At 38.8% G+C, this 14,613-nt stretch overlaps 1 protein-coding gene across 1 annotated transcript in view; it reads right to left on the bottom strand.

Moving 5' to 3' along the window:
* Nucleotides 1-561: 561 nt before the first annotated feature.
* Nucleotides 562-14,613, bottom strand: part of LOC115922272 (putative uncharacterized protein DDB_G0271606) — a 40,738-nt gene continuing 26,686 nt past the window's right edge. Inside the window, exon 2 of the mRNA XM_030980878.1 lies at nt 562-8,527. Coding sequence (XP_030836738.1) covers nt 6,062-8,527 — 2,466 coding nt within the window. The 3' untranslated portion in view covers nt 562-6,061. The remainder of the gene's footprint in view (nt 8,528-14,613) is intronic.

The following is a 14,613-nucleotide window of genomic DNA, read 5'->3' as shown; positions in this document are numbered from 1 at the left end:
ATTGTTAAGTCCAACTTAGAGATAAGTTTAACTCTGGATCTTTGTGAAACACCCCCCAGGAGTCCAAGTATTAAGGTTTCATTGGATCCTTTTGATGCAGATGGCCAAACTGATGTTGGGTTGCTGGGCCTCCACTTAGGACCCATGAAAGATTATCATAACTCAAAAGATTGTTTATCGCCCAATGTCTACCTTCAAGCAACATGAGATGTGATGCAAAGATCATTCAGTTACTAGTAACCCCTTCTGATATGGTCTCCAACATCTTCATAAAGATAGGTGGCAAGACAACAGCTATGGGTGATTAGTGTAGCCCCATACCTGATAGTGAATACCGGTAATAAAATTCCCATGCTCTGGACTCATAGCTTCATAAGCATATAGAATTTTCACTAATACATGTTTGAGATGATTTTCTTTTTTACTTTCAAGTATCATTTCCCCAGTTTTACTGTTTCCAAAACTAATTTAACAATGTCCAGATCACAACGTGCTCAAGGAGATTTAAAAGCCAAGCAATTTAAAGGAAGGAATCAATGATAAAATGAAAGTATACAAGTATTTAAAAAGTATTGCTTCGAATATTTAATACTGTATTATTACTAATATACTGATGCCATAATATCATTAATGGTCGTCTTTTGTCATTTTGGCTATGCTACTGTTTTGATTGCAGTCAGGTCCATTGCAAAGGTGGTGTCCCATCTAAGCCTTTTTACGTCGTGCTGGTAATTATCAACATCAAGAAAGGTGAGAATTGTCATATCATGGAACCTTTGATACTACTAAAAACATTCGCTTATAAGTATTACAAGCAAATGTACATAGGATAAACAAGTTTTCCACATTTTACATTTTTAATCTACATTTTCAAATTGACTGAATTGAACACATTAAGACAATGGACTGAATGCAAAATTACTGTACACAATGCATATCCAAGAACAGAACTGATAGCATTTTGGGCCATAAGTTTACAGAACTCATAGATTTTTTTACTTCTCCAAAATGCCTTGCAGAAAAAATACTTTGTGGAATTTTCAATTGAGATCCTCCCCACTGTAAACAATTTACAATGAAACCTATGTAGTGACCACCTATATATATAAAGACCACATGTTGTGTTTCTCTTGACAACTGTTTCTCCTAGAAACCTGTACATTGTGACCACCTGCCTATAGAGATCACTTCTCTTGTCACCTTGGAGTGGTGTTTATAGACAGGTTTCACTGTATATTTAGTTTCATAGGGGGAACTACTGGTCCTGATCAAATCTTTTGATAGTCTCAGTCCCTTTTGCTGATGCATGTCAAGCAAAGAGACTGAATCCCAAAACTAAGCCTTGGACATTTTTTTCATGATGCCAATTCTAAATATGACAAGAGGAAAAATGAGTTAGAAGAGAGAGAGAGAGAGAGAGAGAGAGAGAGAGAGAGAGAGAAAAGAGGGGGGGGGGGGAGTGGGGATGGCACACATGAAATTGTGCATTAGAAAAAAGCAAAGGCATTTAGAGAAAAAAAAAAGAGAAGAATTAACAGCATGAAGAACCCTGGCAGAAATCCTGGCAAATTGCCAAGCAAGTAGAGATCTTGGCAGACTACAGTATGCTGTTTGGTGGATCTGCATAATCTTCTATTTTTTTCGTTGTAGAACAGTGCACACAAAATGTAGCCCTTTGTCTGTCTCCAAGTGCATCAGGCAATGTATTGGCAAAGGCATGTAGGAACAACAGTTATAACTTGACTTTTGTAACAACAGGCCAATACTGGACAGCAGTGATTCCCGACAGCAAATAATCACTGTAAGCACAATGTGGAATCGATGCAATGATGACATTAAATATGACCTAGCACGTTGTACCATCTTGAAACATCATAGGATAAAGCACACTGTAATCCTACAATACAAAACTAAGTGACCGGAAGTGGTACTGCCATTTAATTGTCAAACCACTGTCTCCTTCTACCATACAGAAAATGCACTTGCAAATCATATTTCTAAACATCGTTATGAAGCAACTTGAGATGGGAGGCCTCACTACACCGTCAAATCATTTACATGAGACCAATCTACTCAATATAATGACCAGCCTTAAGTTTCGATTCAACAATACGACTATGTAGAATAGCAAAACCTGTAGATGTAGAGCTCATTTCAGTGTCTCTTGTTCCCTATACTGTCCTCTGTTGGTTTTACGCTCTTAAAGATTTATTCCCAACAAAGAAGGAAGCAAGCAAGCAAAAATGTAGGCCTGCTGACCGTGTAGTGTGGCCTCTCATCGTGTCTCTTTAGGTTGCTTCATAACGACGTTTCAAAATATGATCTTTCCAAGAATATCCAAAAATGTTATCTTATGGAAATTCATCTTAAGGAAGCTGCAATTTGATTACATCTTGATGTTATTTCTTTTTATTCTACCTGTTAGATCAAAAGCAGAAATCATCACCTCCTGAGAGCCAGAATGGCGGTAGCTCGTATACTTTCAAATAAGAGTTAATGCTCTCTGGCTCTCAACAGAAGGCATACCATTCCAAGGAGGTAATCCGAACACTGGAAGCTTTCAGTTTAATCTAGATGACCCGGTAATTGGGTAATACTTTAAAAATCGAAGGACATCACCTTGGTTTCAAACCTAGGACCTGCTAGTTTCAAGACCATTGCTCTTTCCACCGAGCCATCATCCCTCATCAGCCATCAACAACTGTTCTACTGGACAAATTTTCATATGAAAGGCTAATCCATTATTAAAATGAGCGTTGCTGGTTTTAAGAAGAGTAAACATTTCATTATCAGGTTTAAAATGTTGTATTTGATGATTATCATCATGAATGCAAAGATCGTCATTGAAAAATCATTGTCATTAAAACGGGCAAGGTTAAATATATTATTGTTGCAAAATAAAGCAGTGATAAAACAGAAAAAGTGAGATTTTGAAAAAATTGTTGAGTTGTTACAGGAGATAACATCCACTGACACCATCCTTCATTAGCATACAATGTAGTTCTTTGATAAAACATGCACAGGCCCAATGAACAGTATATCTCTACTATTTCCTTCAAAATCTGGATTCTGACAAGCAGAGTTCTTGCTGGTACATGACATACTTGTAGACCATGCATCAACATGCAAAAATGCTGTTGCCCGCTTGAATGTCTACATGCAAGTAACTCAATTTTTCTTGAAATTTCGAAAGGCTCTACTTCTCCTTACAGCCGACACATGACTTCCCCATGGATTGTATACAATTTGTGAATTAAAAAAAAAAGCTTTACACATATCAAAATAAAAAAGAAGAAATACCAACCAAATCACAACTCATTACTAGGGCAAAGAGCTCAAATAAACGGCTCATAGAAAGATGTCATATGCTTGGCAACACCAGGAGAAACACTACTGACGTAAACGTAGACTCTCACAAAACCATATGGACCCTTGTTGGCTACCTGCTATCTTGTGTTTTAAAGGGAAGGTTCACCTCACAGGGCTGATTACATATGAATATCATTACTCCATACTTATGCAGACAAAGGTTTAACCTTAGATTTAGTCAATTGACATACAGAGTGTAGTTGCCTCTTGCATTTCATACAGATTACTACACAAATGAATAGCAAAATGTATCATTCATTTAATATATTCGAGTTACTGATATCATAATGAGAAAAACATGCTTTTTGTTTACCTTACTCACTTATTAGCATAGTTACAGTATTTCTTAAGGAATGAAGAGGCTGTCAGTAGTCTTTTCATAATTCAGTCAACTAACTCTTCCAAATTAGCCATAGTGAAAGCTGAGCTGAGCCGTTTTCTTGAAAATGTGACATGGAAATTTTAAAAACCTTTGAAATTGAGAATGATTTTGTTTAATAAGATGAAGAAGGTAATCTTCATGGGCTCAGTAAAACTCTGGTACATTGGCATCCATAAATTTTCAGAAATGAGGCAAAAACGAGGTATTCCGATCGCCAATTTAACACCAAATTTGCAAATTTCATAGTTTTTAGTTTAGATTTGTCCCAGATGACTTCATTACACAGTGATACCATAGACCATGCCTGCCTCTCATGAACGAACATTCCCTTTAAAAATACGCAAGACCAGATCAACATGTACATTTATTCATTAAACAGTATTCTTTTATCTAACTGCAATCCTATCATTGGCATTCAATCATTTTGGTCCACCATTCTGATGTCAATATCAAATTATTTTTCATTACAAAATAGATAATTTACTATCTTTCCTCTTCCAAAAATAAATCATTAAAGGCTCGTTCACATATGATGTGGAGAACTGCTGCAAATAAGCCACACAAATTTTTTTCAAAACGTGTAAATAAATAGCAACTGTGTGCAATTAAGGTCCTGCGCGCCTTCACTGAGGTCTGTGTTATAAGAAACAGCAATGTGAAGGCCAGGGTATTACGCTTTATGCCATCATTATACCAAAAAAATGCTGCAGTTTGACAGCACCATATCTGAACGAGCTGATACAAAAGAACAAACAATACAAGCAAAGAGCAAACTATCATTCTTTTAGGAAAATGTAAAATACGACCCTCACACAGAGAACGACCAAACTTATCCATTTCAATCCAGCACTTTCAGTCAGCAACCTCTTCACGTTGCATCTTCAATTGAACCCCTTATGATGGTCTGATATTTTTTACTTTTATTATTTTTTTAGTTGAGATTCAGCAATCAGAAAATATAAGATGAAAATTTCAACCGTGTCTAGGGTTAATTCATACTCTAAATAGCTCTCCTCATAATACTATTTCATTTGAATGGTTTGGTTTATACATAATCACATTTTCAATTCTGTTAACCTTCGTAATTCTCAAATTCACCTTAAACTTCAGTACCATCAATAAAATACTGGAGTATCCATTATTTTTTCAGAAATATATATGCATTTCTCACTACATTTGTATTTTCATATATTCAACTTAGGAGATAAAATGCAGCTTTGGTGACATACGACAATCTAAGAGAGAAAATAACTTGGTTTATTTTGTAAGATTTTGATAAATTTGAATCTTAATCGGGAGCGCCAGGAGTGTCAAGTCTGACAGACATGAGCGCTATACAAGAACCCACTATTGTTATTATTATTATTAAAAAATGAACAATACAAAGCCTTCACTATATGAAATTTCACTGACTTTTGATCTATAAATGGCATTTGCTTCAATCACTCTATTTGTCAAATTTTCTTTCTCGTTGATTCTTTATTCTTTACATTAAGGCAATGGTTGTGATCTCTTTAGGGTACAAAGATCTGGAAAAAAGGGAAGAAGAAAAAAAAAAAGTAACAAAATAATAAATATTTGTGACCACTATCCTATTTTCAGTATATACATCTGCATATCTCATTACATACAAAATATTTGCTTCCAGGATTAAAAATATTGATTGCTTTCGACTTTCGAGATAGAAAAATGATATCTAATCTTAGGAAAGAGATATACAATGCACCATGCTTTCTTTAATGTGTTAAGGTCAGTCAGTGCTTATAGTATAGTCCGATACCAGAAAAAAGAATTTCACAGTCACTTCAAAAGAGAAGTTCAAACTCAAGTTAAAGGCAACTGTTTTCTAGCAAAAAGAGTGTGCACTTATTACGAAAGGAAACCCTACGTCCCTTTCTATAGAAGAATCACTGAGAAGTTAAAAATCAGTGATACAACAATTCACTGAAGTTTCAAAACCTGAGATTTCATGATAGTCTTATTTAACAAACCCTTTACACAAATACACCTATCTAGAGATAATGACCGTTCAACCACCACTTGTTCTAGACAACAATATCAAAGAAAAGATAAGACAATACTGACAAAAAAATTCTCTCCTATCCATACAGTCTCAGAGACAGAGACCCATATATTAATTTAAAAACTTCCACTTAAATAGTGGTATCTACAGCTCTAAATCGTTAACATGCATATTTTCATATAAATACAAATCTCTTTTTTCTTTCTTACAATATCATTTAAAAACCATATATCTATCATCATAATTCAGATCATTCTTTGTATCACACTGGACTCTCTCGCTATATCCTACACGTGACTATTTGTTCTCGAAGGCCCGTCATTTTTAATGATGTTGTCAAGCAAATCTAACATGTCGGTGCTGCCTGATTGTTGTTGTTGTTGTTGTTGCTGCTGCTGTTGCTGCTGTTGCTGTTGGTTGTTGCTTTCTGGCATCATGGCCATTTGCATTTGCTGTGCATTGTTGCCGAATGTCTGGTTTGTTGCGCTCACAGCAGAACCGTTCTGCATGGCTGCTGCAATGGAGTTACCTTGAACAGGCTGTTGCATAGTGCCCTGCTGTTGTTGCTGTTGTTGATGTTGTTGATGCTGCTGTTGCTGCTGTTGTGTCGGTTGCTGAGCTTGCTGTTGCTGGGACTGTGTTGGCTGACCTACAAATTGCTGCTGCGTCATAATGGAAGGGTTTGTATTCGTAGCATTGCTCATACCACCTTGAGAGGTGATATTCTGGAAAGTTCTCATGTTGGAGCCAGAGTCCATGACGTTTCTTTGAGGGAAGCGCGATTGCGTCGGGTACGACTGCTGCATCATGTTGTTACCTTGGAAGTTGTTTGTCTGCTGTTGCATCCGATGCTGCAAGAGCTGGTTTGTCGTCCACTGGCCAGGCAGGTGCCTTTGCTGCTGGTACTGAGCCACCCCTGCCTGACCCATGTTGACGGCACCAGGAGGAACAGATCCCATGTTCATCTGGTTACCCATGGCTGCAGTTTGCTGCATGCTACGCATATTCTGCTGCTGCATGATCTGACGTCGGATCTGTGGGGTAAGACGATGCATCATCCCCTGTTGCTGCGGTTGCTGCTGGGTCATCCCCTGCATCATACCGGAATGGGTAGCGAGGTTACCTCCGCTTGCAGCCATGCCGTTGTTCGGGTGGGCTTGCACACTCTGGCCAGGCGCGATTGAGCGAATGTTTGGTTGTCCTGCCATGTGTGTCATCATAGCTCCTTGCTGACCAAGCTGTTGTGGCATTCCTTGGTTGACAGGACCTTGGAATGCCATGGAGTTGCGGTGCGGTGTCTCGTCATAACGAGGCGGAGGACGTCTAGGAATAAGCATCTGGTTGTTGCCCTGCTGCTGCATGCTATGACTCTGCTGCGATGGCTGGACATACGAGTTGGCCACAAACTTTCTTTGCTCTGCATTGGCATTATAATGGGGTGGATTCTGCAACCTCTGGAGAATTTCAGGGCTAGCCATACGCTGTTGCTGCTGAGGACGCTGTACAAACTGGGAGGCCTGCCCGGGCATCATGGTCCCTGCTTGGCCACTGGACAGGGCCATGGTCGGACTACGGTCCTGGATAAAGGATTGTAACATACTTGGGAGTCTCCCGGTAGACTGACCTTGACCTCGCATAGAGTTATTTGCAAATTGCGTAAGTTGGTCTGCACTTGACATGGAAGCGTTCATATTAGTAGTGAGCCTTGGATTGGGCATCCTTGAATGTTGGCTCTGTTGGTTGTTGGCCATGCGGGGATTCGGCATAAACTGCCTGCTACTCAATTGCTGCTGCTGCTGCTGAGCAGTCAAGAAACTTCCCTGCTGCCCCGATACACCACTTTGTTGGCCCACAAATGACCCTCTCATTGAGGGATTCATCGCTGATGCTGCTGATGTAGCAGTGGCCTGCATTGAAGTTAGCTGGTTTACCTTGGGTACAATGTTCTGGGCACCAGTACTTACAGCTGTCTGCACATTGAGTCTGTGAGCCTGTGAGGCGTGGATTTGCTGGGGTTCTTGTTTGATCAAAACATTCTTTCCTGTAGGTTTAAATTCATGTATACTAGGCAAAGGCCCACCTTTTGGCAAAGCTTCAGTAGCTACAGTATTTGGAGGCCCCTCCATCATGGGGTCATATGAGTCTGAATTCTCACTTTTGGGGACCACTCCAGATTCTGCATTTTTGGAAGCGGCGTCAGGTTTCATATCACCTTGTTTATTTGGGTCCTGACTCCTAGGTGAATTAGTGGCTACGTCGGGCATTTCTCCAAGTTGCATACTCAAATTATTTTCCAGCCTGGCCAGCTCAGTCAAAAGATTTTCAGGGTTAAACTGACCGGATTTCATCATCTCTTCCAACTGTGTTCCATTGGGATCATCCAATAAACGCATGAAATCATCCTCGTTGCCGATATCGTTGAGCAAGTCAAGCCCCTCGACGCCATCTGCTACAGACGCGCCCTCGGGCATCTGGTTGTTGACGCCATTGTCAGTAGGCTGTGCCTGGTGGTTGGCTCCCATCCTGTTGAGATCTTGTTGCTGGACGTACTGGTTCGGTGTGGGCACCTGTCCTGGTAGCTGCTGCTGCTTGCTGTCCATACATGGCTTCTTAGCTGGTGATGCATCTCCTCTAACACCACTGCTTGAACTGCTTGCCTCTAGACTCAGGGCACTGGTTCGGTTGATCGCCTCCGTTGTCCCCGTCCGATTGGGAGAATCGGGATTGGGTCGTTTCCGATCCACCGCCTTTTTCTGAAATAGATTGAAAATATGAGAACAGTATTAAGAAATTGTGGCTACTGTAGATTGAGAAATAGTGAATGCTTTAAGGGACCTAATGTAAATAGTGTTCAATGTATCACATGAACACCGGGAATAGTATTCATTATTTTGTTCATTAGAGCCATTTTGGTTTTATCATCATAAAAGTGAGATTTTTATCAAAGTAATTTCCATATACGTTCTTTATATATTCTGCTGTTACTACCGTATTATGCAGCTTTCCCAGATCTAGGCCCCCCAAAAAGAAAATACCCTAAGCTTGCCCAAAGGATTAATGGTGGTCTCTACGCCTCCCTTCATCAGCTTGAGTTTGCCAAATAACTCGCTATTTTCAGACTCGGGACATTATCCCCAAGCTCGAAAATTGCATCCTCACCAGACCGATGCGCTCATCACAAACTCGCTCGGACGGGCGCAAATTAGCCCGCTATTTCCCAAATAACAGGATATTTTTTAAACAAAACTGCAACTGCGGGCTGATGGAGACGCAAATTTACTGGCTTATCAGCATTGGGATAGTTAAAATAGCGGGTTATTTGGCAAACTCGAGCTGATGAAGACAAGCCTGATGGCATCCTGGCGAAGGCTAATTTTGTGCCCTGGCACTTGGTGTTAAAGAGCTCCCTCTAACAAGCATTTACCCAGTTTTTGAAGAAGTCAAGTCATTTCCTGTTATGAACAGTACAAGTTACTTCCTTTGAAAGAAAACCAAGGGGAAAAAAATGGAAGAAAGAAACTTTGTGTCGTTCGCAGACTGGTCATATGACAAGGATTTTTCTACTAAGTACTCTGCACAGCAAAATGGCCTATTGTAGATTCTGGAAGAAACAATCTGTGCCCTTGCACTGTTTTTAAAATGAAAGTTGTGACTAATATCATAGCTACTTAATGTTTTAAGCTTTCTTAAGTGGTCATCTAAGTTGTTACAGAACTTGTACAAACGCCAATTTCACAAGATGAAATTTAAGAGAAAGAGAGAGAGAGAGAAAGAGAGAGAGAGAAGGAGAGAGAAAGAGAAAGAGAGAGAGAGAACAGATGCAGAGCTTAAAGTCATTTACTTGCCAATCTAGAACACTACAAGATGTAATTCCCATAAGCTCATTAGTTGATCTGTGCATGCATGGAATTGGCTTCAAATTTACATTTTCCGTAAAACAGTAAAGTATCACCTTTAAAACAAAATTATGATCACCTTTTGAATTTGAAATAAGCCTACAAAAAAATAACAACACGAACAGATACTTGTATCCTATGGGGCGAATGGACGATTGTTACTACTTTGTATGCGAACGTAATATTTTTTCTGTTACAAACTTGGAATCAAGTTCATAGAGAAGCCATGACCCTAAATTAAACCTAACTCCATAAACAACCCGTAAACCGTGTATTACATGATTATAAACGTAACAAGGTTAGTACAGGACCACTGGTTGGTAGGATCATTAGGGTCTATAGGACTATTACATCTAGAACAAAGAGGGGGTAGGACTAATAGTGTCACTGTTTAGGAGCAACAGGGTGTAATAAGAACAAATAAAGGTGAGGCCTCCATGAAAACTCATTATAATTGTAGGAAATAACGATTAGCAATGTTTAGTGAATTAACAAGATACATGACAACCAGAAACATGCAGAAGAAATTTCCATAGCAACGATTTATGGAATTTGAAAACAATTGTAAATATGGATTGCACAATTTATTGCATTGTCATTTTGAAAGATCACATAAACTTGTGCAGGATACAGAACTTCAAGTACCGACAAGTTTTTCTACAAATCATGATGTATTAATTACAATTCAAGATTGGTAATGAATGTAGCAGATTGTCCTCTTCAAAAATGGCAATACTGACATTCCTTGGTTGGTTCAACAATCATGTAAGCCTAGAAATGTATGAATTACCCTACTTTAGCAATTTGAATGAAATATTACTGACACATTTTTATGAAGTTGTAAATATGTTGCCAATTCATTACCAATGTCTTTATGAAATCATTAGGGCATTAATGAGGGTACACCATGAATTATATAGTATGTTAAAGGTGTCAGTGGTGTTGTCTTACTGTTACAAGTTGACAACAGACATATGAAAATGTAAATGAGAACATATAGTACCGTTACTTTTTTTGCTATTTGTTGTGTCATTATATTTTTCTGTAGATATTGAAAATAATGTGTCACCTTAATTTCCCTCTTGTAAATACAGGTGTACATGAAAATGAAGAAGAACTGAAACAACAAACTTACATTGGTGATACATGTAACCTACATGTAAACATGTAGCTCATGTATTGACAAAATATATTACTCAACTTCCTTTTCTTCCAAGATATGGCAAATTTTTAGGGTTATAAGGATTTATAACTATAATTTTCATTATTCTGGAACCCATGGCACATAATCCTCCAAAAGAGGGGTGTTTTTGGCAAACATTGACAAACATTATCAAATCTAAGTAATAAAAACACCAACAAATCTGAAACAGCACAGTAAAGTACACACACAGTGTAGTTCTTGCCTGTGTACTAACTACTGCTGGCAGGGAAGTACATTGAAACTACATTGCAACCTCCCCGCTGCATACAAACATGTAAGGCATAGAGCGAACTCTCCATGTACACAAAACCAAGCTGTGGAGCTCACACACATGTAGGATGAGTTTCAACTCACAGACAATAAACTTTGTAGGGTCAGGCTAATTTATGAATACGCATGACCATGAACTACTATGTAGGGCGAGCAATACAGTGTGTGTATGTTCACTCCACTTCTCTCTCTCCCTATCTCTCTCTTTCTATCTATCTCTTTTCTCTTCCTCTTGATAAATCCCTTAATTTAACAATTTTCCCTTGCTTTTCCATGCCATTTCCCTGTTTCTGTAACTAGTTATTTAGTCTTTCATTTGTCTTGGTCTTGTTAGTTTACAGAGACCATTCTCTAGAGGTCAAAGAACACATCAGCTACTTAACTGATTTTCTTCATCAGTCAAGTATATTCTTCTTCTTCTTTTTTAGCACATGAAATGTTTAGCCTTCGAGCCAAGTTCTTCATCAAGTCTTTAGAGGATCAGCTACAATTTACACGAAGATCCACCACTTAGCCAGGAAAACTGAAGCCCTAGTAAGAAATTATTATTTTTAATTGTGCTCCTTTCTACAGGTATAGATCTGCATTCTACATTCATGCAAAACAAAGTAAGATATGAACTTCTTTTGCTTTCTTTAATGTGCCTGTTGTCAACATTTAGATGTACATACATGTATATATACATGTATATAGATATATAATTATATATATGTAGGCCTTTTGATTTGATGGTACTCCCATTATCAAATAAATGCAACATCTTTATTCTCCCTCTCCCTCCCTCCCTGTGATTTTATCTCTTTCTCTCTCTCCCTCCCCGTCTAGAAAGGTTGCCTGCCCCTTGAGATTAAGACGACTTAAAACCAAGCAGAAATAAAAACAGCAACAATACTAAATAAATGGCAATAATCAGAGAAATTAATTATGTACCCAGACAAGTTAATGTAGAAAGGGTAATATAGTGAAAACACCTAACAGTCATGTGACTGAATTTTAATTAACTAAGGAGAAATAACTACAATCATCAGTTTAGCTTTTCTCAATGACAACCGATTATAAAAGCATTTGGACTTCCCCTAAAGCCCCCCCCCCCCTTCCCAAGTGAAACTGTTGTCTTGTTCCTTGTTCTAACTCCCTCCCTTCCCCTACAAATTTCCTCATGACCGACAGAGATACTGTCGACGTGCTACGAAGGCCTACATACACTACACCCTACAAGATTGGCTTGCAAGAGCGGTCAGGGTCGTTTGGTGAAGGCGTCACATCACAATCCTTGCCATATATCTATACCTTCTTCAAATTTGGACTCGTTCGTCAGGGTAGGGAAGACCTTCCTCACAGGCCGATAAGGGATAATGATGGTCTTCTGCCAAACCAGGCATGGTGGTCTTGACATGTCATCCAGGCCTATTGTTTCATGATCCCTGTCACTAAATTGAGTATTCTGGCAAATACATGTATACCAATACCAGAACAATACTGATCACAGTTTAAGCCCTATACGTTTATAAACACGAGAGTTGGAATATATGAAGGCCTATATAATTGGGAACATGTATCTGGGTTCCATCCTAATGCTCAAGTTACAGATGTCGTAACAATCAAGTAAATAAAGGCCCACGTGTCAAGCCACATCAAACTCAATTTCCTAAAACGCTAACTAAATTATACAAAAGTGAGCTATTGATTTTGCAAAATCATGTCGATTACAAATTATGTCTGAGCTAATGATTACATAATTAAAAGGTGACTAACAAAATTGGCATGCTAATGTACATGTACGGTACATGTACATATATACATTGTATATATACCCACAAAGGTCGTGTTTATATTTCAATATTTGGAGGCAATGTCTTGGCTTCCAGGATAGAATGAATTGAAAGAGCTCCCTCTCTGTTAAGGAGCAGCAAAACTGTGTTGCTAGTGCTACAAAGTACAAACAAAATCAAATACATGGACAATATGGACAATATCTTTTAAGTTTCTGATTAAAACCAATTTCTAAATCGGAAAACAAGATGGCACCCATATGCATGCGTTGCCAATTTCTGTAATATGCCAATTTCTGTAATATGCCCTTTTAATACCAAGACAGTTTGATAGGCCTACTGTGCAACAGCCACAGGACAAATGTCATCATGAAACGCCTTCCCAAATAATGTTTTGTTTGTGTGTAAAACTGTAACATGCATGATATCTACAATCTCCCAAAATACATGATTGAGGTTGCATCATAATGCAAACACATGGGACTATCTATCAACCCCAAAGTAGACGCAATACTGTCAATTTTACACTGACCTTGAAAGAACATTGTGCAATCTGCTATTCAGTGCCAAATAATGTAAATATATCTTAGTAGAAAATGCTAGAATGTGAGCTGTTCATGCACTGCACTATGGACTTGTAAGATTGTAGTCAGGAATACCGGTAGACTGAAAATTCAAACTTCTTTTGAGAAATGAATAAGCCTACATATATTTTTAAAAATTGTATGGCTGGGACAACCAGTTTGCATTTTTCTGGTAGTTTTTTCGTACATATTGGTTTCACTTCATTGATTCATCAAAACCTACCCTTAGTGTAATGTCAAGACTTGGGACACCCCCGGCCCCTTACAAATTACATCATAACCGACCAATTCTGCAACAAAATCCTGGATTTAGCTCATGCTGCAATGATAATTATAAACCTTTAGGTCAGTCAGGAACCCCAAGACTTTTACAAGCCGATCGCCTGTCTGATTATCAAGATATTTATGATTGGAATTACAAATTTGCCAAACGGTTTTCATAACACTACAGTCTATTGGGGAAAATGAGTATGGTAAAACCGGTCACTCAAAGATTTTCACTCTTTTGAGCCACTTCTTGATCATTTTGAAGCGCAATTTTTTTAGGGCTTCAATATTACACCATATCACATACACTGATAATACGTAGGGCTGTCCATCTCAGATTTAACATTGTTAAACGATGCCTATAAGACTTGTAGCCCACCCCATTGATGCTCGCATCCTACTGGCTACCCATTTGATACCTGGGTGGAGAGGAGCAATTTCCATAAAATGCCTTGCTCAATGACATACTGTAAGTACCGTGGCAGGGATCGAACCCACAACCTTTGCATTTCCAGTTGAGTGGTTAGACCACTGCACCACATATTGTTGCCAGTTTTACTATTGAGATGTTGTGGTCTAGTGGATAAGTCACCCGACTGCAGATCGAAAGGTACAGGGTTCAAGTCCTGCCGCATCACTGATGTCCTTTGGCAAGACGTTAATCTACATTTGCCACTCTCCACCCAGGTGGATGCGAATGTTAATGTGGTTGGATGCGCAAGTGGTGCTTGTACAATGGCGACTGACCGGAATGCTGCCCAGCGAGTGGAGAATGTTCATACTTTGTGTGCAGGTAAGCCTGAATCTGATGACCTGGGTAATAATATGTACTGCGCCTAGAAACAA

Source organism: Strongylocentrotus purpuratus, unplaced genomic scaffold (genome assembly GCF_000002235.5).
Source record: "Strongylocentrotus purpuratus isolate Spur 01 unplaced genomic scaffold, Spur_5.0 spur5_scaffold_11, whole genome shotgun sequence".
Classification (NCBI taxonomy): domain Eukaryota; kingdom Metazoa; phylum Echinodermata; class Echinoidea; order Camarodonta; family Strongylocentrotidae; genus Strongylocentrotus; species Strongylocentrotus purpuratus.
Note: the sequence above shows the minus strand (reverse complement) of the source record. Positions and strands in the feature narration are given on the sequence as shown.